This window comes from Rhincodon typus, chromosome 4 (assembly GCF_021869965.1).
Source record: "Rhincodon typus isolate 14 chromosome 4, sRhiTyp1.1, whole genome shotgun sequence".
Taxonomy (NCBI): domain Eukaryota; kingdom Metazoa; phylum Chordata; class Chondrichthyes; order Orectolobiformes; family Rhincodontidae; genus Rhincodon; species Rhincodon typus.
The window spans coordinates 11,754,182-11,779,909 of NC_063335.1; the positions used below are offsets into that span (position 1 = coordinate 11,754,182).

General features: G+C 40.9%; 1 protein-coding gene across 1 annotated transcript in view; it reads left to right on the forward strand.

Moving 5' to 3' along the window:
• LOC109914394 (exostosin-1-like) overlaps positions 1 to 25,133 on the forward strand; it is a 172,422-nt gene extending 147,289 nt beyond the window's left edge. The window contains exons 3-6 of the mRNA XM_048595645.1: positions 1,148 to 1,243; positions 12,388 to 12,477; positions 21,368 to 21,528; positions 25,058 to 25,133. Coding sequence (XP_048451602.1) covers positions 1,148 to 1,243; positions 12,388 to 12,477; positions 21,368 to 21,528; positions 25,058 to 25,133 — 423 coding nt within the window. The remainder of the gene's footprint in view (positions 1 to 1,147; positions 1,244 to 12,387; positions 12,478 to 21,367; positions 21,529 to 25,057) is intronic.
• The last annotated feature ends 595 nt before the right edge of the window (positions 25,134 to 25,728 follow it).

A 25,728-nucleotide genomic window follows, 5' to 3' on the forward strand; every position in this document is an offset into this window, starting at 1 on the left:
CTCCTATGATGCTGCTTGGCCTGCTGTGTTCATCCAGCCCTGCACCTTGTTGTCTCGGATTCTCCAGCATCTGCAGTTCCTACTATCTCTGATAATGACACAGACTGTGTCTTTAGAGTCATAGAGATACACAGCACGGAAACGAATCCTTTGGCCCAACTCATGCATGCTGACCAGATATCCTATATAAATCTAGTTCCATTTGCCAGCATTTGGCCCATATCCCTCTAAACCCTTCCTATGCATATACTCACCCAGATGTCTTTAAATGTTGAAATTGTACCAGCCTCCTCCACTTCCTCTGGCCGCTCATTCAATACATGCACCACCCTCTGCATGAAAACATTGCCCCTTAGGTCCCTTGTATATCTTTCCCCTCTCACCTTAAACCTATGCCTCTAGTTTTGGACTCTCTACCACCACCACCGTCACCTCCCCTCCCCCCCACCAAAACCCCAGGAAAAAGACCTTGCCTATTTACCCTATCCATACCCCTCATGATTTTATAAATCTAAGGTCAGCCTCCGATTCTCCAGGCAAAATAGCTCCAGCCTATTCAGTCTCTCCCTACAGTTCAAAACCTCCAACCCTGGCAACGTCAACATTAATCTTTTCTGAACTCTTTGTAGTTTCACAACATCCTTCCTATAGGAGGGAGACCAGAACTGCACACGGTACTCCAAAAGTAGCTGAGATAATGTCCTGTACAGCTGCAACGTAACCTTCCCAATTCCTATACTCAATGTGCTGACCAATAAAGGCAAACATACCGAATGCCACCTTCACTATCCTATCTACCTGAGACTACACTTTCAAGGAACTATGAACCTGCACTCAAAGGTCTCTTTGTTCAGCAACCCTCCCCAGGACGTTACCATTAAGTTTAGGTGCTCCTTTTGAATTGAAATTGTTTTACCTGAAATGTTAGTCTAATAGCTCTATGTTCATCAAAGTATTGTCAAGATATATTTATAAGTAAAAGTTTGAGAAATGTTAAAGTATTGTCAAAGTAAAATTAATGACGATCCTTTTGAAATCCGTAATTGTGTTGTCAATGAATAATTAATGGAATAGAGCATTTTAATTGGCACAAACTTAAAGGCAGTGTAAATTTTGTACATTAATCCCAATTTTTGGTTGTTTGTAGGTTATTGTGTTATGGGACTGTGACAAACCTTTGCCAGCCAAACATCGGTGGCCCTCCACTGCTGTCCCTGTATTGGTAATCGAAGGGGAAAATAAAGTAAGTTTACTTAGATTGCACACTTTAGTCTCCAAAATATTTCAATTCATTATGAACTGTGTGTTGACAGTGGGAGAGTGCACATAGGGTTTGCAGACTTTGATAACTTTATGTACTTCTGAATATAGCTTTGACATTTTGCCAAAAAAAAAATTGCAGGGATTTAAAACAAAAAGGCACTCCCGTCAGATTAAAGTATATTCACATTTTTGCTGACAGATTTTCAACTGTTTGCCAATATTTTTCACTGTCTGAACTCACATAACGAGCCTGACTCTTGGGTTTTTATGCAGAGTATCCAATGAGGGTCAATGTATTCCAAAAAAAATCGGATAACATTGGGCCCAGTAATTTGAATTCTGTTAATATTTACGGTTTTTCGGATCTGTGTTCTGTGTAATTTGTAGTAATGGGAGACATTACTGCACATAAGGGTTTATTTTTAAATTAAATGTTTGAATGGGCTTTTATAGATGTTAACTGTGGGTAGATCTTTTTTTAATCATTTGTGCCATGGCCGCATTGAGTGTCTTGGCTCATGGTGGAGTGGGGGCAGCTTTCGTAGAAAATTAGTTCAAGCTGTGGCTGCCATAAAAGTATGCAATCCAGTCGAGTGAATCAGTAACATTCAAGCTGTTGCTATCAACTAAACTGTTGAGTTTGAATTCTAAGCACAGACTGTCATTGATACAAATTCTGTGTTGCGAAGTGAAGTATGCTGAATTTTTATGCTTTTTTTTTTTACTCTTCCTGCTGCCTAATGAATTTCCTGCTGGAAAATGTATAGCATGAATTCTGGTTGAAGATGCAAGTCTATGCAGTGCAACGCCTAAACTACTTAAAAACCTTCAGTATGCCAAAATTAAATCCATGTTTGACATTGAAAATTATCATATACACTTATGAAAACAATTTTGAGTTTAATGCTTAAGATATCTCTGATTCATGCCATTCCATTCTCATCTCTCCCATAACATCCTAAGGCTGTAAATTCCATGGAAATGTATTGAAAATCCTGTAGTGCTTTCCCTTATTCCTTCCTCTCCATTCAGCTAAGATGTATGTCTGTCATTTTGGTTTTAATTTTGTAATGACTTACAACAAGTCATTATTCTCTAAAATAAGTACTTGGAAATATTAACAGTTACTACAGAATTGCAATGGGTGTCTTCCTCTTCACCAAGACCACCTATATTTCATAACACAACCCATCTCCATGCTGCCTCAGCTTATTAGTGTTATCCATATACACAACTATTCTGATGTTCCTGGCTGTCTTTGCACCTTGCAGCCTCTAAACTTCAGCACATATAAAACTCTGATTTCCTGATGTTTTCAGCACAGAAGATGGCCATTTGGCCCATTGTGTCTGTGCTAGTCAATAAAAGTCTGACTGCGTTAATCCCGTTTTCTGTCTTCTGGCCCATAGCCCTGGCAGCCATGTCAACACCGGTGAATATCTAAATACAACTCGACCATTACAGGACTTTCTGATTCATCCACTCCTTCAGACAGTCAGTTCTAGATTCCTACCACTCTCAAGAAAAAGAATATTCTCCTCAACTCTCCTCTTAGGCTTCTCCCTCTTGTCTTAAACCTGGTTATTGTTTCCTGTACTAATGGAAAAGGTGTTTTCCTATTCACCCTATCTATGCCCCTCATAATCTTGTATACCCCTATCTGGAACTTTCCCAAGTCTTTGTTGCTCCAAAGAAAACAACCCCAGCCTATCCAATCTTTCCTCATAGATCAGACCCTCTAACAAGGTAGCATCCTGGTAAATCTCTTCTACAACATCTCTAGTACAATTACATTGCCCTACAATGCATTGGCCAGAACTGCATGCAGTGCTCCAGTTGTGGCCTAACCATTTTTTTTAATGGTTCTGGTACATCTTCCTTGCTCCTGTATTCTCTGCCTCGGTTAATAACATCCAGTATCTCATGCTGCCTTAACCACCTTTTTATCTATACTACTACCTTAAAGGATCTATGGATATTCACACTAAGGTCTTTCTGATCTTCATTACCCTGTAAAGTCCTATCATTCATTGTATAGTCCCTTACATCGTTAGTCCATGTGAAATGCATTACCTCACTTCTGTGTGTTCAGTTCTATTTGCCACTGCTCTGCCCAGCTGACCAGTCCCATTTATAATCCTCCAGCAGATTTTGGCTATCCTCCTCAGTTTTTACTACCCTGCAAGTTTTCAATATCATATATAAACATCTTAATCGTTATTCCCTACATCAAGTCCAGATCGTTAATGTACACCACAAACAGTAATTGCCGCAATACTGAGCCCTATGGATGCCAGGTCTCTCAAATATCCCTCTGCCGTCACCCTCTGCTTCTTGCCTTCCAGTCAGTTTTGGATCCAGTATGCTACTTTGACTTGGACCCCATGGGTTATTTTGCTTTCTTGACCAGTCAACATGATGGACATGTCAAAAGCTTACTAAAGATCGTGTAGACCTTGTTAAATGCTTACCCTCAACAACACTCCTCATTACCTCTCCGTGAATTTGATCAAATTTGTCAAACATGACAATCCTTTAATAAATCCGTGTTTACTATTCCTGATTAATTCATGTCTCTTTAAGTGTAGATATACTGTACTCTGCCCCTCAGAATTCTTTCTAATAACCTAATTACCACTGAGGTTAGACTGATTGCCTTGTAATTTATTAATCCCTTCCTCCTTTTTGTTAAATAATGGGACAATGTTAGCAGTCCTCCAAACCTCTGGCACTTTACCTGTGGCCAGAGATGATGTGAAAATTACTGTCAGATCCCCTGCTATTTCCTCCCTTGACAGCCTGGGTTATCTCTTAGCTGGACATAAGAACTTATTTACTTTTAAGTTTTCCAAACACATTCGTACCTTTTCACACTCTGTTTATTTCTTCTAATGTTTCATAGAGCTCAATCCTGATGTCTGTATCTGCATCATCTTTTTCCAGTGAGAATACCGATGCAAAGTATTAATTATGTCCACGTCTTTTAGGTACATGCACAAATTACCTGTATGGTCCCTAATGGGCCCTACTCTTTCCCTAGTTATTTTCTTGTTTATATTTTCTACCCACGTACTCACATTGCTTTTCTATTTTCCTTTCTGAATTCCCCTTCTGCACTTTTTATACTCTTAGAGCAGTTTCTGCAATTTTCAGCTCTTTGTACCTGCCATATGCTTCTCCTTTTTTAATTCTAACTATCCCTTGATATCCAGGGTTCTCCGGTCTTGGTCTGACCCTTTGTCTTTATGGGAACATATTCAGCCTGTTCTCTTACTTGGGCCAAGTTAAATGTTATCTTAATGTAAAGTAAGGCTTTCCTCAGTTTAAGACTTTTATTCATGACCCATCTTTATCCTTTTCTATAATCTATAGCCTATCATAAGTCTTTGAGATATGTTCACTATTTCCAAAATGATCTCTTACTAATAACGCCCTGCACCTGTCTTGGCTCATATCCAAATTTTAAGTCCAGACTTGTTGGGCTTTGTGTACTGGCTTACAAAGTTGTCCAGGACACAATTCAAGAATTCCCTGTCTTGTACACTCAACTGTCCTTGTTAATTTTTGAATAGCTAAAATCCTCTGTTAATAGCTTTTTATTTGATTCTGTTTCCCTGAATGTTTTTGCCCTATATGTACACAGCTTGTCTTTATATCCAGAGGACTGGAGTACAAGGATGGATGAGGTTTGCTGTAGTTATACAACAACCTGGTTAGACCCCACTTGGAGTACTGAGCACTGATCTGGGCACCAAACCTGAGGAAGGATGTGTTGGCCTTGGAGGAAGTACAACATAGGTTTGCAAGAATAATGGCTGGACTTTAGGGATTAGGTTATGAGGAAAGATCATCCAAATTACGCCTGTTTCTGTAAAATTTAGAAGGTTAAAGGATGATCTGATCAATGTCTTCAAGATATTAATGGGAAAATACAGGGTAGATAAGGTTGAACTGTTTCCACTGTTTGGGGATTATAGAACTAGTGGGCAAGGTCTGAGAATTGGGGCCACGCTGTTCTGGAGAGATGTTAGGAACCACTTCCAAACACAGTGTGGTAGATGTTTTGACCTCTCTTCCGCAAATGGTAGTGGGTGAGGATTGGTTGTTAATGTTAAATCTGAGATAGATCAATTTTTGTTAAGCAAAGGTATTAAGGGATATGGATATAAAGGCAGGCAAATGAAGTTAGATCACAAATCAGCCATGATCTCATTGAATGGCAGATCAGGCTCAAGGGGTTGAATGGCCTACTCCTGTTCCTATGTCCAGTGGTATGATTGTGCTTTTTACTTCCCATATGACCTCATTTGATGACTTGATTTGAATAATCCAAGATATCATTCCTCATTATTGCTAAAATTGATTACCTGATCATTATTGCGTCTACACACTCTCTCTTCCATTCCCCCTCTGTATTTTATTAACATCCTCTAACCAGGAATGATGACCTACCAGTCCTATCCGTCTTTCAGTCGAGTCTCCGTCATAGATATGATGTATTCCACATGCCTATCTGTACCCTGTATCTTATTCTTCAGACTCCTTGTATTAAAATATATTCAATTCAGCCTTGCTAAATTTACTTTTTTCTTAGCTAACCTATGTTTCCTCTACCTTCCAGATTCTCTCACCCTCACGTCTTGACTTCTATCTCAGCTTGTCTTCCCTCTCAACTACTCGTTAACATCCTGTCCCATGCCAATTTAGATTAACTCTAGCCCCAAAGCATTAGCAAACATTCCAGTGAGGTTGTTGGTCCCATTACTGTTCAGATGTAACCTGTCTGACTTATGGCAGTTCCAATCTCCCTGAGCAATGGTCCCAGAGCCTCAGGAATCTAAAGCTCTCATAGAGTCATACAGCATGGAAGCAGGCCCTTTGCTTCAACCAGTCCACACTGACCATGTTCCCAAACTAAACTAATCTCACCTGCCTGCATTTGGCTCATTATCCTCCAAACCTTTCATATTCATGAACTTATCCAAATGTCTTTTAAACATTATAACTGTACCTGCATCCACCACTTTCTCTGGCAATTCGTTCCATATATGAACCACTTGCTGTAAAAAAAAAATGCCCCTCATGTCCTTTTTAAATCTTTCTCCTCTCAGCTTAAAAATGTGCCCACTAGTTTTGAACTCTCCTGCCTTAGGAAAAAGACTCTTTGTCATTCACCTTATATATGCCCCTCATGATTTTATAAACTCTCAATAAGGTCACCCCTCAACTCCCATGTTCCAGTGAAAAAAGTCCCAGTCTTTCCAGTCTGTTTTTATATTTCAAACTCTCCATTACTGGCAATATTCTGGTAAATCTTTTCTGAGCCCTCTCCAGTTTAATAATATCCTCTCTATAACAGGGTGACCAGAATTGCTCACAGTACTCCAGAAGTCCTCACCAATGTCATGAACAACCTCAACATGGCATACCAACTTATATATGCAAAAGTCTGAACAATGAAGGCAAGCATGCTAAACGCCTTCATAACCACCCTGTCTACCTGTGATGCAAATTTCAAAGAATTATGTACTTGAACCCTTAGGTCTCTCTGTTCTAGGTCTCTCTGTTCTACAACACTATCCAAGGCCCTACCATTAACTGTATTAAGTCCTGTCCTTGTTTTTAATTACCAAAATGCAATCATAGAATCCCTGCAGTGCGGAAGCAGACCATTAGGTCCATCGAATCTACACCAACCTTCCAAAGAACATCCCACCCTGACCCACCTCCCTACCCTGTCACTACAACACTGTAATTCCCATGGCCAGTCTACCTAACCTGCACATCTCCGGGAGGAAACCCACACAGACACAGGGAAAATGTGCAAACTCCGCACAGACTGTCGCCAGAGAGTGGAACTGAATTCGGGTCCCTGGCATTGTGAAGCAGCAGTACTAACCACTGAGCCAAATGCCGCCTCGCATTTATCCAAATTAAGTTCCATCTGCCACTCCTCAGTCCATTGACCCAAGTGATCAAGATCTCTTTGTAATCTTAGATAACCTATACTGTCCACTGTACCACCAATTTTGGTGTCATCTTCAAACTTACTAACTACACCATTCTCATCCAAACCATTTATATAAATGACAAACAAAAGTGGATCCAGTCCCAATTCCTGCGGAACACCGCTGGTCCCAGGCATCCAGTCTGAAAAACCACCCTCTGTCTCCTACTGTAAAGCTTATTTTGTATCCAATTGGCAAGCTCACCCTGAATCCCATGTGATCTAACTTTACTAATTAGTCTACCATGTGGAACCTATCAAAGGCTTTACTAAAGTCCAAGTAAATAATGTCTACCACTCTTGCCCTCATCAGTCTTTTTGGTTACATCCTTAAAAGACTCAGCCGAGTTTTTGAAACATGATTTGCCTCTCAAAAGAAAAGTTGACTATCCCTAATTGATCCTTGCCTCTCCAAAACATGTAAATCCTATCTTTCAGAATCACCTCCAACAATTTAGCCACCACCAATGTCAGACTCTCGGGTCTACAGTTTTCTCCTTACACCTTTTCTTGAACAATGGTGCAATATTAGCCATCCTCCGGTACTTCATCCATGTTTATAGATGATACAAACATTTCTGCAAGTGCCCCACAATTTCCTCCATAACTTCCCACAACATCCTAGGATATACTCGATCAAGTCCTGAAGATTTTTCTACCTTCATGTTTTCTAAGAGCTCCAGCACTTCCTCTTCTATAAAAGGAACTGTTTTCAAAGTGAGTTCTCTAGCCTCCATTTCTTTCTCAACAGGAAAAACTGATGCAAAATATTCATTTACTATCTCTTCTACCTCCTGAGGTTCAACACAAAGACAACCTCATTAATCTTCAAGGGGTCCAACTCTCTCTCTCGTTGCTGTCCTGCTCTTAATGTATTTATAGAATTTTTTTGAATTATCTTTAACCTAATCTGCCAAGACTATCTCATGTCCCATCTTTGCCTTCCTGATATCCTCCTTGAGAATGCTCCTACAGTCTTTATAGTCTTCAAGAGATTGTTGATCCAAGTTGTCTATATCTAATATGGTTCTTTTATATTCTTGACTTCAATATCTTTATTCATCCATCATTCCGTAATCTTACTATCCTTGCATTTCACTCTAACAAGAACATAATGCTTCTGAACTCGTGTTATCGCACTTTTGAAGGCCTTCTACTTGTCAGTCGTCCCTTTACCTGTGAACGTCTATTCCAGTCAACTTTTCAAAGCTCTTGTTTCATACCCTTAAAATTTGTGTTACTCCACTTAAGAACTTTAACTTTAATGGAAACCTTATCCTTTTCCATAATTATTTTAAAACTAATAGTATTATGATCACTAGTTCCAAAGTGTTCCCCTACTAACACTTTAGTCACCTGTCTGCCTTTCTTCTGAAGAGAAGGTCAAGTTTTGCTCCTTTTCTAGTAGGAACATTTACATATTAATAATTAAAATCCTCTACTATTATTCTCATATGTTTGAGATCTCTCTACATATTTGCTCTCAATTTCCTTCTGACTATTGGAGGGGGCCTGTGGTTCAATACGTCAATGATCATCCCAATCTTATTTCTTATGTCAACCCATATATTTTCACCAAATGATCCCTCAAATATCTTCTCTAATTACAATAGTATTGTTTTCCTTAATCAGAAATGCCACTCGCCCTCCTCTCTCAGGTCTCTTTCTATCCTTCCTATAACATCTAAAACCTGGAACGTTGAGCTGCCAGTGCTGTCCTTCCCTCAGCCAAGTTTCTGTAATAGTTACAATGTCCCAGTACCATGTTCCCATACATGCCCTGAGTCCATCATCCTTACCTGTAAGACTTTTTGAATTGAAGTAAATGCAATTTAATTCTTCGGTTACTTTGTTCTCTAACTTGCTGTTGTCCGTCTCTTTAGGTTAACTTGCTCTTTTATGATTCAGAACCATCCTCGTCATTTTTTCTATTTTCACTGTTACTTAGGAAGGCCTAATCCTTGCTCTCTAAAAGTTTTTAGACTTTCGAAATAGTACTGGAAAATCTCCCCGCTGGATATTAGCCCCTTTCCAGTTCAGGTGAAACCCATCCTCTTTGAACAGATTTTTTCTGTGCCAGAAGAGATCCCAATGATCTGAGAAACTGACTCCCTACACATTGCACCACCTCTTCAACCATTGATTTATCTACCTATCATTTGATTCCTTCCCTCATTAGAACTTGGCACCGGAAGTAAACCAGAGATTATTACTTTTGATTCAGAGATAGTAGGACTTTTGATCTGTTTTTTAACCTTCTACCTAACATTTTATGTTCATTCCGCACAACCTTTAATCCTTTCCCTAACTGTGCCATTCCTAACAATCTGCTTCAAACATTTAAAACATCTTTAACCCTGGCACCATGAAAGCAACATATTATCCTAGATTCTCTCTGGCTGTTCATTATACTCTTCTCTAGGGACAAAGTGTCTGCAGAACCTTAATCAGAAACCAACCTACAGTTAACTTCCAGGCCTGACCTCGTGAGAAAGCAAAAGCTTGTGTTGGTCTATTTTCCTTTTCAGCTGTTACCCACAGCTCAAAAGTCATCTTTAGCTCACAGTTCCCAGTTCCCAGTTCACAGGTCTAAGCCAAAATTGATAAGGGAATAAAAGTAATAAAATATCAGTGAGGGCTCTAACACATACTACTTGCTTTCTTGCCTCTCCTTCACCCCCTCTCCTTCCCCTCCCCTCCCCGCTACCACCCTAACCCAGTCCTCACGCACTCTCCCGTTCATTTCCAAGCAACTGGACTACCTACAGTGCCAGGGCGTTGTCTCTAGCTGGTTTCCACAGGGAAGCCGTCACTCTAGCCATTGACGATGTCAGTAAATGTTTGCAAGTGAGATGCACGTGGGGCATCCCTTCACTACCTCTCCTTCTGTCTGGTGGGCACCCATTACTCTCTGTCTACGTTTTCTTAAACTACAGGGTACCAAGTCCTGGAGCATGCTATCAACAAACCTCTCACCTTGTGAGTGTACTGTAGTGCCCCTAGCTGCCGCTCAAAACTCTAAAGCCCAGAACTCAAGTTGCTGCAGCCAGCGACATTTCCTGCACTCTGTTCGGAGCCTCTAGGATTTCCCATAAGGTTTGGGATGTGCAGATCACAGGCTTGAGCACCCCAAACATACCTTAACTAAGGAGAGCATGGATCTTTGGTTTTATTATACCAATACTTCTAATTACACGAGAATAAAACTTTTATAGTTTATTTTACGTCCCCTGCGTTGCATGTCGATCTACCACCAGTTTGTCTGCTTCTCTGCACACACTTTGTGATGCTGACTGCCTGTCACAGGATCCTCACTTCCACACTCCTCCTGCACCAATTCTATTCATGCATCAACCCTCTGCTCACTGACCTGCATTGGCCACCAGCTCAATTTTAAAATTCACATCCTTATTTTCAGATTCCTGCATCACCTTGCCCCTCCCTTTCTCTGCAGACATTTCTACTTCTTTATGATTATGCCTACCTAACTTTGATTTTTGGTTTTCTTCACCATTGGAGGTTATACCTTCAACTTCACAGACCTGAAGCTCTAGAATTCACATCCTAAACTTTTCTCTCTTCCTCCTCCTTCAAGAAACTTCTTAACACCGAAGTCTTGCCAATGTTTATGGTAATCTTGTTATATGTCTTTGTCTCAAACTTTGCTTGATAGTCACACCTGTGAAATGGCCTGGGACATGTTGCAATGGAAAAGTTGTCCTGTGTCATCATTGTTGTAGTATAGAGCATCTTTTTTGACCAGTGATTTACTTTAAAATAATGTCTCTGCGCTCTGTAAAAAGAAACTAAATGAGCATTAGCCCCTCTGGCTACAAATGTACTTCTGTGCAAGTATATAAAACACACAACTCAATACTGTTAGGAATGGCATTGGTGAATGAGGTTTTTCCCTTCAGATGTAAATATGCATCGTTTTATTTTCTGTTGTCTGTCATCTTAAGAAAATGATTGTGAATTTGTTTCTCACCGGAGTATTTTTATTACTGTGTCACACTAAGTGAAAATCCTTTTCACTAAAGAAATCTTCATTGAATGATGCCTTGAGAGTTAATTAAAACTTGTAGTTTGACCTACAATATGAAAATAGAATACAACTGAGCTGAATTAACAGCCAGAAATTGAGTTGCTTCAGTGTCATCAGTGTTTCTTGGTTAGAAAGTTGGAATATGAGGGCGGTTTCCACTCTTTACAAGGAACAGATTAGACGTATTGACCACATTCAAATAGCTCATTGACATTCACCACCTAACCTTGCACGATGTGAAAGGACCGTCAATACACCAAACTATTCTCCAGCAAAAGTCAGTTTTTTTGAGTGACATTGTGAAAAATTGGAGAAAGTTACACAATTAATTCCTCACTTAGTGAGCTTTCTGGCTAACTCTTATCTTTAAAAATTAGTAAATTGGAAAGTTTGCATAACTTTTGTATTGAGAAATACCCATGAATTTTCTGTTTGAATCAGAGCATGCACGATGAAAATCCAAACTTGTGCTCCATGCTTAAATGTGCACTTGATGTTACTAAGACCAAACTTTATTATTATCCCTGTATACGTTGCAGCAGGAATCCTATATTTCATGCATGCAGAATTAAATTTATCAAATTTGATGGAAACAAAGCTAAGATTTTAAATTTTTGCAGTTGTGTGGGATGCAGATTGTAATTCAAAACTAAAATTTGTAGAATCACATGGTTTATTCCTTAGAAAGTATTTATGAGCAAGGAAAAATTTGGCCTTTCGCTAGTCCGATATATAATTTTCTGGAATTGCCAATTTTTTGTAGACATTCATTTTGTGACTAAGTCAAGTAATAGTGCATATTACATTGTCAATAATTTGTAGAGTCTGTCTGTTCATTTTGTATGAAGGAGGTGCCTCCTGGAGATATGGGAGGAACGCACAACTGTGTTTAAATCAGAGTCATCAGTGCTGGAATTTGTCAATGTGGTTTCAGTTTTGATTATCCCATACATGTCATAAATATCAATTTAACAAACATTTATCATGACTTTTCATAAAACACACTGGTCTTGACTTTACCATCATTAAAGATGCAAATTAGTCCCCTAATTTTCATCTACATTACACACAGGTTATGAGCAGTCGTTTTCTTCCCTATGATGCCATCAATACGCATGCAGTACTTAGCCTTGATGAAGACACTGTTCTTTCTACCACTGAGGTAAGGATACACTATTCTTTTAGCTCCACTTGAAACCTATTGCCCTGTTTGGAAAGTCGTGCAGATCAGTAAGATCCTGAATTTGATTACTCTCTACTGAATTACTTTGGATATCACTGAGGCTGGAGTTGAGGGCACTGCAGTTGGCTTCATGCATCTTGGCTGAGGTGAGAATATTTGGCTAGGATTCCTGTTCCTGATTCCTATTGGGTGTACTGTACTGGAAAGCATTTGTGCATATGTTGAGTGAGGACAGGATAGGGCTCCATTGCAAAAATATAGAGAAAAGACTAGGTTTTAGGATTTGGATCACTATGGCAAAGATCTAGCACAAACATGGGGCCAGCTTTTCATTGTGTTGGGCAGAATCCAAAGTCTTTCAAAAACGGTGGCAGGGGATCACTGGTGTCAGGTAAGGATGTGGGTAATGAGTTCCCACATGCTGCATTCCCATCCTGGTCAGTTTCAATATGAGGTTAAGTATCTCTTACTCCCCCCTCCTGCAATTCCATGGAGTACAATGTACTGCTGGTCTTGTAAACAATCCAACAGAGCCATTACAAAATCAATAGCAACAGTTCAGCCAAGCTTTCATTTCATTAAAATGAAAACACTGAGAAATATTTGAAAATTGAAGAACCGTCTTAAATGGGTTAAATAGCTTTAAATTAAGTATCAGTCCTTCTGGCTTTTGCAATCTCCTGGAGTTCCTGTTGTATATCTGCTAGTTGTGATTTACTAATTCTTCCTGACTTTTCCTTCCATTATCTACATTGTGAAGCAATAGACAAATAGCCACAGAGATAAAGATTAATGTGTTTCAAGAGCCTTCTCCTACCACTGCACCTCATGGTGAGGTTGTTGAGGATATGGCACAATGCAATGGCCTGGGAGAGTAGCGGCTAAGACAGCAACATAAACAGAAATTGTTGGAAAAAGTCAGCAGGTCTGGCAACATCTGTGGAGAGAAATCAGAGTTACAGTTTTGGGTCCAGAGACCCTTCAGAATGGATGCTAGTGGATTACATTCTTGGCTGTTCTATGATATACATATAGGAACACGATTCACATGTGGTCTGTTGATAGAGGGTAGTCATCAGCCATGTGTACAGTGAGTAGCTGTTGTTATGAGCAGTCACCCTTTGCTTTGATGTGAATCAGATGAAAGCATCATGATTGCTGCCATGATAGCAGAGAGTCACCAAACTGAGCTGAGCATAGTTGCATACCAACTGAAGATTTAGAGAGCGCAACCCTTTTTCAGTTATAGTACATCTCCATGAAATTGTGACATCCACGGAGCAAAGTACATTACATAAGTGGTTCCTTGCACCATGGGAAAAGCCCTGATCCTGACAGCTGTATGTCCATCTCTATTTCGAGAGATGATAGTGAAATCTGGTATATACAGCATTTGATGGATGACAATAGACTATAAACTAAAGTATAAAAGCAAAGTATTGCTGATATTGGAAATCAGAAACAAACAGAATGCTGGAGAAACCCAGCAGATCGGGGAACGTCTATGGAGAGAAACGGTGTAAAAATTTTGAGTCAGAATGACTTTTTTCTTTGGGGTGTTAGAAAATTTTTTAAAAATACTTGCACAGATATGGAAGAGGAGTGAAGGAGATGCTGTTGAGGCCCAGTGCATAAGATAGAGTGGTGAAAGAGAGAAAAAAAATGTAAATTAAGGTGTGAAAGGGAGGGAATGAGTCATCCCTACTGAGAGCAAAATAAACAAAACAAACAAAACAAGGCTTTGGGGAGTGGGGGTGAAGAGAATGTAAGAAAAATAGCGAACAGGCATCATGCAGTCAGTTTCTGAAGTTATGGGATTCAATGTTGAGACGTAGAACCTGTGAAGTGCCTAAGTGGAAAATGAGGTGTTGTTCCTTGGACTTGCGCTGTGCTTTGTTAGAACATTTCAGGCCCAAGATGAAAATGATAGCATGTGAGCAATATGATTTATTAAAATAGTAAGCAGCTGGAAGGCCAAGGTCATTCCTACGAACAGGGCAGAGGTATTCCACAAAGCAGTCTACATTTGATCTCGCCAATGTAAAGGCCACTGCATTGTGAGCAGCAAATATCCTAGACTATATTGAAATAAGTACAAGTAAAATGCTGCTTCATCTGGAAGTGTGTTTGGAATCTTGGATAGTGAGGAGGTAAATGAGAAAGTGTTACACCTTCTGCAATTGCTTGGGAAGGTGCTGTGGAAGAGTGGAACAGGGTATCGCAGAGAGAACTGGACCTGCAGTATGCTGACGGTGGAAGATGTATTTTATGGTGACACCTTGCTGGAGATGGTGGAAATCATGCTGGATGATCCTTGTGTGACTGGTGGAATGCAAAATGACAAGGGAATCTCTCTTTTCCCTCCACTCTCTGAATCTCACCCCACCTGCCTCAGTGATTAAATTCTCCACACTGCTGACTCTACTCCATCTTTCTACAATGCTATAAACTTCAGAGGAACTGTAGCTAATGGCCCCCATGACTAGGTGTAATTTTTTTACTCCAAACCCATAGTTGGCTGTTTACAAAATTGGATTGCTGCTACCAAAACAGGATGGAACAAAAATTATGGCACATACCCTTATGTTTGAGTGATGTCCATTGTCTGTGTCAGAATACAATGTAACAACAAAATTGTAGAAGGTTGTCTTTAAAGAAAAATCGATACGGAGAAGAGAATTTGCTTTAAACAATAAGGCACGTTCAAGCCTGTTAATTCGTTTCTATTACTATATTGTGACTCTTCTACTGTACAATGAAGTTAAGAGAAAAATTTTTGAAGGGAAGAGCAAAATTCCAAAAACTCTTCCATTTGCTTTTGATTTCTTGAGCTCTGTGGGTAATTAATCAATTCTTGGAATTTCAGCAACTATATTATGTAAAAGTCATAATCTATAATTGTCTTTCTTTATGTTTACAATAAGTTTCATAGCATTGGACATTGCCCATTTGTGTAACATCACGTGTAAATAAAATTGGTTGGATTTTAGCAACAGGAGAAATGCTACTAATTAAAATCATTTTGCTGGTATCTTAACATTTGTAGGATGTGCATATGTACGTGCTGAGCTGGATTATGCAGTGATGATAATATAATTCAATCATTTTGTCTTCAATTACTTCTGTATTTTAGACATATAGCATAATCAATTTCCTTCCCCCTTCGCTAGCTCTTCCGTGAGATTTGCATGCTACAGTTAAAATCCTCTATCTGATTATAGTGTCCTCCACTGTGAAGACCAATGTAAAATCAAGTATCTGCTGTTTCCCTGTTCCTTGAAATCAGTTCCCCATTTGCATCATCAAGGATTCCAGTTATCTTAGTTACTCTTCTTATATATCTGTAGAGCTCATCTTGTTTGGTTTTATATTTCTTGCCAATTTACTTTCATAATCAATTTTCTCCATCTTTGTTAGCTTTTCAGGCATCCACTGCTGCTTCATTTAAAAAAAACAAAAATCCCAAGCCTGCCACTAGTTTTTGCCTCTTTGTATGTCTTAGTTTTTGATTTGATACCCTCTTTGACTGCTTCTGTTATTTTGATTCTTATCCAGACTACTTTTAGAGCAGTTTTTTTTTGCTGAGCATTAAGAAATGTATGCTTAAATGTCTTCCACAGCTCATCTTCTGGCTTTTCCCTTCAACTATTTTCCAAGCCCAGTTTAGACAACTCTTTCTTCAAATCTCTGTAGTTGCCCTTATTTCATTTTAAACCTACCTCAGCACGTTACTAGATTTAAAACAGCCAGTTCCCAGATTGGTTCTGCAACATACTGCTCTGAAAAGCCAATCCCTGGTACGGTCTCAATATTTACCTTCCACGTCACTCTAGTCCATCTGATTTGTCCAGTCAGTATGGCCAACCCACAGCAATGTGGTTGACTCTTAATTTCTATCTATGCAATTAGGGATGAGTAATAAATACTGGCCTGGCCAGTGATTTTACGTGCCATGAAGTTTATTATTGAAAGTGCAGATTAAAATCACCCATGACAACTGTAGTGTCCTCCTTGCATGCCTCCATTATTTTCCAAATTTACTTTCTCCTAGATTGAGACAAGTCTTCAGGGACCTATAGGTAATTCTCACATGTGCTTTCTTTGCCTTGTTATTCCTTACTTCCACCAAAACTGATTCTTCACCATGATCCAAAATACCTGCAGCACTACTCACCACTGTACTAATACCTTTTTATTAACAAAACTACCCTTTTCCTTTTTGCTAATTCTTCTGGAATGTTGAATGCCCAGGAATATTGATTGGTCACCCTGTAACAACATCTCCATGATAGCTATCAAGTCGTAATCATTTATTTCTATTTGTGCTGTTAACTCCTCTATCTTGTTAGATATACAGCATGCATTCACATTCAGATAAAGAACTTTAAGCTTTGACTTTTTACAATTTTTGCTCTCTCTGGTTCTAATTTCTGCTGCACTCTGCTGCATATATTTTCTACCCCTACTTGTCACACTTTGAATTATTATAAAACAAAGAAAAGCTGAAAAAGAGATAGCAAGAACTAAGAATAAGAAAATGGGTTAGATGTGCTGAATGCAACCAGCATAATGGAATAATGGGCTTGTGGTATGTGGGAATGGGTAAATATTGCCAAAAGCAACCTATGTCATAACAGGACTGGATGTCCAGTGGGTAAAATGGATGGAAGGTTAGAATCAGGCTCTAAAGGTATTAAACTCGATGTGGAGTCCTGAACAGTGTGCAGTTCTGCACTGTCCCCAAGCAGAAAATGAGGTACAAAAGCAGAAGTTGCTGGAAAAGCTCAGCAGGTCCAGCAGCATCTGTGAAAAGAAATCAGAGTTAATGTTGCAGGTCTGGTGACCCTTCCTCAGAACTGATGGTAGCTAAGAAATGTCGGTTTATATGCAGCAGATAGGGTGGGGAGAGAGAATAAGGGGTAGATGATAGGTGGGGATACAGCTCAAAGAGAGTGGAGAACAGTTCGATAAACAAAGGAGTAGATAACGATCTGGCTAAGAGGATTTAAAAGCTGTTAATGGAGACTATTAGTGGCTGACAAAAGGTGGTATGTAATGGCAGACAATGTAATAAACAAGGCCTAGTGAGTGGTTTAGGGGGTTAGGACATGGGAGAGTTCAGGCCCTAAAGTTATTGAACTTGATATTGGGTTGCAGGGTCCCCAGCGGATGCATTGAGGTTCACTGGAACACTGCAGCAAGCCGGAGACGGAGATGTTGACCAGGGAACAGGGTGGTGTGTTAAAGTGGCAAGCAACAGGTAGCTCAGGGTCTTTTTTGTGAGCAGAATGTAGATGTTCTGCAAAATGGTCAGCCAGTCTACGCTTCGTTTCCCCAATGTAGAGGAGACCACATTGTGAGCAGTGAATGCAGTAGACTAGATTGTGAGAATTGCAGGTAAAGTACTGCTTCACTTGAGAAGTATGTTTGGGCCCTTCGATACTGGGGGAGGGAGGAGGTAAATGGGCAGGTGTTACACCTTTAGAGGTTGCAGGGGAAAGTGCCGTGGGGCTGTTGGGCGTGAAGGAAGAGTGGACCAGGGTGTCCTGGAGGGAATGGTCCTTGCAGAAGGCTGACAAGGAATGTGTATGGTGGTGGCACCTCACTGGAGGTGGTGGAAATGGTCGCTGATGATCTTCTGGATGTGAATGCTGGTGGGATGGTAGATAAGGACCTGGGGAACCCTATCGCTGTTGCAGGAGGGAAGAGAGGGGGTGAATGTGGAAGTGCACGAGATGGATAGGACCTGGTTGAGGGCCCTGTTGATAACGGTGCTGAGGAATCCTCCGTTGAGGAAGAAGTTGGACATTTTGGCGGCTCCCTCGTCAAAGTTGGCCTGATTAGAACATATGCGACGGAGATGGAGGATCTGGGAGACTGGAATGGAGTGTTTACAGGAAGTAGGGTGCAAGGATATATAGCCCAAGTGGCTGTGCGAGTTGGGTTTATCACAGATGTGAGTGGCCAGTCTATCCCCAGAAACAGATGTCAAGGAAAAGGAGGGAGGAGTCAGAGATAGACCAGGTGAAAGTGAAGGCGGGGTGGAAATTGGAAGCAAAATCAACTAACTTTTCCAATTCCGGTCAAGAGAGGGAAGCAGCACTGATGATAACATTGATATGTCGGAGAAAGATTATGGGTGGGGGCCGGAATAGGATGCGATGATGTTCTTTGAGCTTGTGCTGAGGATCGCTGGAACACTGCAGCAGGCCTACAACAGAAATGTTAGCCAGGGAGCATGCTGTTGTGTTGAAATGGTAGGCAACAGATACATTGGGGTCACTTTTTGCAAACAGAATGTGGGAGTTCTGCAAATCAGTCACCCAGTCTGCGTTTCAGTTCTCCAGTGTAGAGGAGACTACATTATGAACAGTGAATATAATAGACTGGATTGAGTGAAATACAGGCGAATTGCTGCTTCAAAGTTTTTGAGAATGTTTGGCTCGTCGAGCGAGTCTGCAACTTCATCCACGACCCGAGATACAATGTGTTTGATTGCAGACGTTTCGTCACCCTGCTAGGTAACATCATCAGTGTGCCTCCAGTGAAGCGTTGGTGTTCTGTCCTGCTTGTTATTTATATGCTTTGGTTTGCTGGGGTGGTTGGTATTACTTCCGGTGCTGTTTTTCAGTGGTTTGTATATCAGGTCCAGTTCAATGTGTTTGTTGACAGAGTTCCAGGATGCCAGGCCTCCAGGAATTCTCTGGCATGTCTCTGTTTGGCCTCTTTACCTAAAAGTCCCCTAGAGGAATCAAAAGACCTGCAAAGAAATGGTTGCCCTGTATGTGAGAGAAACAGAATCTGTGAGCAATTGTTTCTCCAGTCAGATTCTATCCTGCTCATGTTGCTCAATCTCCTCTCTGCTGCTGCTCTGATCACAATCTGCCATTGGAGGAGCAGCTAGAGTATGAAAAAAGGATCCTGTAATTGTCTTGTCCCAGGGCCACATGCAGGGGTTCAGCTGTACTGTTGTCAGTCACTTCTCAAGGAGGAGAAGCAGAAAATAGGAAGTCTTCGCTGCTAATAAAGCCAAGAACCAGTCATCATGGGCTGAGCCTCGCGAGGTGAGTGCCCAAGGATCCGGGTGTGACTTTTAATCTGAGGTATGCTGACTGGTCCAGTTGCAGATCTTGCTAATCTAATTAAAAAATTAAGTGGTAGAAAGCAAGAAAGGCTACCTCTTAACCTTTGAATGGGATGGAACAGTTTTTGGGTGAAGTTCCTCAAATATGTATGTCAGTTTCCTGATTTTCATAAATAACCAGGACTGCATTTTACGGCTAGTGAGTTAAGTTTAAAGATGGAGGAGTAGGAGGAGTCAGAAGGCTTCAAAGTCTGAGATGGATGACAAAGCAGTGTTTACATCTTGAATAAGTCAAGTTGAAAACATCTTAAATTTGTGTAGCACATTTCACATATTGAAGCATTACAAGGCGCTTTACAGGAGAATTAGGAGATCTCTAGATTAAGGAGGGCAAAATGCAAGCAACTACCCAGAATTGTGTTGGAATAGTTGTGTCTACAGGTAATGAAAACATGATTGAGGGTTTCAGCAGGTTCCAAATTAAAATGGTTTATTAAATTCATACAGAATTTGTACTACCATATTATTTAAAGAGGGAAACCTTAAAGAAAATCACAAACCAAATACATAAGATAATGATGCTATGTAACTACAATTGCTAATAAGAGTTAATGAAAAGGGAGCCCCTGCAAACAAAAAGATAAACCCCTGCAAACAGAATATATCCTTAAGAACAGTCCTCTGGTTGAATATCCAGAATAAAAATCAAAGATCTACTGAACTCTGCCTTTTGTAATACAGTCTGTAGGTCATACGCTATCAAATTTGGTTCATTAAATTTACTTACTGTTTAGAATTTTGAAGTTGGGGTATGAATTGACTGAGATAACAAGGTGTAGCGCTGAATGAACACAGCAGGCCAAGCAGCATCAGAGGAGCAGGAAAGCCGACGTTTCGGGTCTGGACCCTTCTTCAGAAATGGGGGAGGGGAAGGGGATTCTGAAATAAATAGAGAGAGGGGGAGGCGGATGGAAGTTGGATAAAGGAGCAGATAGGTGAAGAGGAGACGGACAGGTCAAGGAGGCGGGGATGGAGCCAGTAAAGGTGAGTGTAGGTGGGGAGTTAGGATGGGGATTGGTCAGTCAAGGGAAGACTGATAGGTCAAGGAGACGGGGTAGTTAGGGGGTGGGGGTGGGGTAGGTCAGTGAGGTGAAAGGACCGGATAGGTGGGAGAAAAGACGGACAGGTCAAGGAGGCAGAGACGAGCTGGGCTGGTTTTGGGATGAGGTCGGGGGTGGGGAGATTTTGAAGCTTGTGAAGTCCACATTGAGACCATTGGGCTGCAGGGTTCCCAAGCGAAATATGAGGTGCAGTTCCTGCAACCTTCGGGTGACATCGTTGTGGCGCTGGAGGAGGCCCAGGATGGACATGTTGTCCAAGAAGTGGGAGGAGGAGTTGAAGTGGATCGCAACTGGGAGGTGCAGTCGTTTGTCGCGAACCGAGTGTAGGCATAGGCGTAGGAATAAATTGTCTAGTTTCTTTGTTCTATCTTTGCAGCATGGTACCATTGCACATTTACTTCCATGTATTTTTGGAAAGAGTTAGTAGCAATGGCATTCAAGAGCTATATCCAATGGATTTGTTCCCCTATGCATTAAACATCTGTTTAGCTTATAATCTGTTTAATGGCAGTTATCTCTGTTTTCAAAAGTTTTGAAAATGACAAAAGATTATGGCCATTGTAAGTCACCTGCATACAGATTTAACATTTCTTCTTTATTATGCAGGCTATTTGTTCTTAATTTTATTTTAAAAAAAGTTGATTTAGGCTTCATTTTATTTTAGGTGGATTTTGCCTTCATTGTGTGGCAAAGCTTCCCTGAGAGAATTGTGGGATACCCAGCTCGCAGTCATTTCTGGGACAGCACTAAGGAAAGATGGGGTTACACCTCTAAATGGACCAATGATTACTCTATGGTCCTAACAGGCGCTGCTTTCTACCATAGGTATGTACATAGGCAGTAAAACCTTGCTCTTAAACCTTTCTTGTACAATAACAATTTATATTTTTCCTATAAAGCGGAATTCAACCATGTGGAGAATTCAGCAAGTCATTATCTAACTGACTTGTGGCACAGTGTTTTTATCTTTCTTCTAAGACTAAAATTCTCAGTCACAATCCTTGTGGACAGCAGGATAACTTAAATGATGGTTAAGAAAGCACAGAGAATGCTTTGATTTTTTTTAATGGAAAACAAAAGAAGCCATGTTAAACCTTCGCAAATTCCTGTTTAGCCTCAGCTGAAATATTGTGTATAATTCTGGGTGCACCAGACTTGAGGATGGTTGTCAAAGCCTCAAAAAGAGCACAGAGGAAATTTACGAAGAGTCCATTTGCCTTCCCTGTTACCTGCTGAACTTGTATGCTAGCCTTTTGTGATTTATGGAAGAGAACATGCAACGTCCATTTAGACTGCAGCTCTCTGCAGTACATCGCCATTTCAATAACATTCACTCCCCTATACATCCTACCAAAGTGTACAACCTCGCATTTCCCCACATTCTATTCTAACCACCAGGTTTTTCTTCACTCACTGAAAGATAAGGTTGAAGCTTTCACAGCAGTCATCAGCCAGGAGTGCTGAGTGGGTGATCCATCTAGGTCTCCTCCTGTGGTTCCCAGCATTACAGATACCAATCTTCAGCCAATTTGATTCACTCCATGTGATATCAAGAAATGATTGGATGCACTGGATACTGCAAAGACTATGGGCCCTGACAACAATCTAGCAATAGTACTGAAGACTAGTGTTTCAGAACTTGCCATTCCTTTAGCCAAGCTGTTCCAGTACAGTCACAACACTGGCATCTAACCACAATGTGGAAATTTGCCCAAGTATGTCCTTTGCATAAAAAGCAGGACAAATCCAACCTGACCAATTACTGCCCATCAGTAAAGTGATGGAAGGTTTCATCAGCAGTATGATCAAGCAGCACCTGCTCAGCAATAACCTCCTCAGTGACGCCCAGTTTGGGTTCTGTCTGGGCCACTCAACTCCTGACCTCATTACAGCCTTGGTTCAGACATGGACAAAAGAGCTGAATTCCAGAAGTGAGTTGAGAGTGACAGCTGTTGACATCAAGGCTGCATTTGACCGACTGTGGCATCACGAGCCCTAGCAAAACTGGAATCAGTGGGTATCAGGAGGAACCTGTGGTTAGTCATACCTGACACATAGGAAGAAGGTCATGGTTGTTGGAGATAAGTCATCTCAGCTCCAGGACACATCTGCAGGAGTTCCTCACGGTAGTGTCCTAGGCCCAACCATCTTCAGCTGCTTCATCAATGACCTTCCTTCCATCATAAGGTCAGAAATGGGGTTGTTCGCCAATGACTGACTGCACAACATTCGGCACCATTCGTAACTCCTCACACTGAAGCTGTCTGTGTCAAAATGCAACAGATCTGGGCTGAGGGCAAATAACATTCGTGCCACACAAATGCCAGGCTACGACCATCACCAATAAGAGACAATCTAACCACCATTCCTTGACATTCAGTGGTGTTACCATCACTGAATGCTCCACTATCAACATCCTGGGAGTTATCATTGATCAGAAACTCAACTGGACTCACCACATAAATGTAATGGCTACAAGAGCAGGTTAGAGGCTACGAATACTGAGGCGAGTAATTCACCTCCTGACTCCCCAAATCCTGTCCTCCATCTACAAGGACCAAGTCAGGAGTGTGATGGAATACTCCCCACTTGCCTGGATGAGTGCAGCCTCAACAACATTTAAGTGGCTCGACACCATCCAGGACAAAGCAGCCCGCTTGATTGGCACTGCATCCACTCCTTCCACCACCGATACTCAGTAGCGGCAGTGTGTACTATCTACAAGATGCACTGCAGAAATTCACCAAAGATCCTCACGCAGTACTGTCCAAACCCACGACCACTTCCATCTAGAAGGACAAGGGCATCAGATATAATAGGAACACTATCACCTTCAAACTCCCCTCCAAGCCACTCACCATCCTGACTTGGAAATATATCGCTGTTCCTTCACTGTCGCTGAGTCAAAATCCTGGAACTCCCTTCTTAATGGCATTATGGGTCAACCCACAGCAGGTAGACTGCAGCAGTTCAAGAAGGCAGCTTGTTGCCACCTTCTCAAGGGCAACTAGGGACAGGCAATAAATGCTGGCCAGCCAGTGATGCCCACATCCCACAAAATGGATAAATTAAAAAAAAAACTCAACCTGTCCATATCTTTCTGCAGACTGACATCCTCACCTCTGACCTTCGCACCTATTTTTGTATCATCTGCAAAATTTAAAGATAGGGCATTAGTTTCTCTTATCCAAGTTATTAATACGTATCGTAAATAATTGTGGGCCCATCATTGATTCCTGTAACAGTGCACTACTTACAAGTTGCTGCCTTGAAAATATACTCCCTTTTACCCAACACTGTCTTCCATTCATACTGAGAGTCTAGGAAGAGTGTCCTGCATTCAGCATCACAGTGAAGCAGTCCAGGAAGATTGCTTCACCATAGTGGTGACTGCAAAATAGCATAGGAAGTGTGTTCTACAGTGCAGCAGTCCAGGAAGAGAGTCCTGCAAAGAACACCATGGTGAAGTAGACTGGGAAGAGTGTCTCGCAATCAATATTGCAGCAAAGCAGCCCAGGAAGTGTGTCTTGCAATCAGCACCACAATGAAGTAGTCTGGGAAGTGTATCCTGCAGTCACAACTTGTTGAAAAATCAACAGTGTCAATGCAGCAAATCCAAGTTAATTGGCTGGTAAGAAACAACTGTTGGAGACTACCTGTAAATTGCTATTAATTAGGAAAGTCTATTTTTAAGTACTAGAAACAAGTGAAAGTTAAGACCAACATAATGGAGAGGGTGACTGTAAATTATTTGAGTTAGCATTTATAGAGAGGAAGTATTAGTGAGTTTAGCAGGCTTTTGAAGTGGATAAATCCCCAGACCCAGATGAGATGTTTCTCAGACTGCTGTGAAAGGCAAGGGAGGAGATTGCAGGGGCTGTGACATTAATTTTCAAATCCTCTAGCTGCAGAGGAGCTGCCAGAGGACTGGAGGACAGCTAATGTAGTACCATCATTCAAGAAGGGTAGTAGGGATAAACCAGGAAACTGCAGGCCACTAGGTCTAATATCTGTTGTTGTGAAACTATTGGAAAATATTCTGAGGAACAGCAATCAGCTACACTTGAACAAGCAAGGATTAATTATGCATAGTCAGTATGACTTTGTAAGGGAAGATCATGTCTTACAAATTTGATGGAATTTTCGAAGAGGTTGACTACATGTATAGTTGAAGTGATGCATTTGATGCACTCTACATGGACTTCAATAAAGCTTTTGTTAATGTTTTGTATAGCAGATTTGTTGAAGAGCTAAGATGATGTTTGGATCCAAATTGGCTTAGTGGCAGGAAGCAGAGAGGTTGATGGTTGAAGGGTATTTTTATGAATGAAAACTGTCCACTGGCATACTGCAGGGCATTGGTGCGTCCCTTGCCGCTTGTTGTGTACATTAATGATCTAGACATGAACGTAGGAAGTGAGATCAGTTAATTCGCAGATGACACAAAAATTGGTGGTGTAGTATATATTGAGGAGGAAAGCAATAAACTGCAGGATGATAGCTAGGCTGAGCAGTGGCATATGGGATATAATCCTGAAAAGTGAGAGAGAATGCATTTTTGGAGGACTAACAAGGCAAGGAAGTACATGTTAAATAGGAAAAGTAGAAAGGATAAGCAGGATCTTAATCTGTACGTACATAGATCTTTGAAGGTAGTCAGACAGATAGAACAAAGAACAATACAACACAGGAACAGGCCCTTTGGCCCACCAAGACTGCATCAACCCATGATGGCTTTCTAAACTTAAAAAATAGGTGGTTGAGAAGACATATAGGATGCTCACTAAACAAAAAACTGAAAAAAATTCCAGATCCTGGAAATTCGAAACAAAAGCAGAAATTGCTGGAAAAACTCAGCAGGTCTGGCAGCATCTGTGAAGAGAAAGCAGAGTTAACATTTCAGGTCCAGTGACCCTCCTTCAGTATGAGATAGGATACTTGACTTTATTAGTCAAGGCATTCAACACGAGTAAAGAGGTTATGATGTTAGTTAGCCCACACCTGGAGTACAATGTGCAGTTCTGA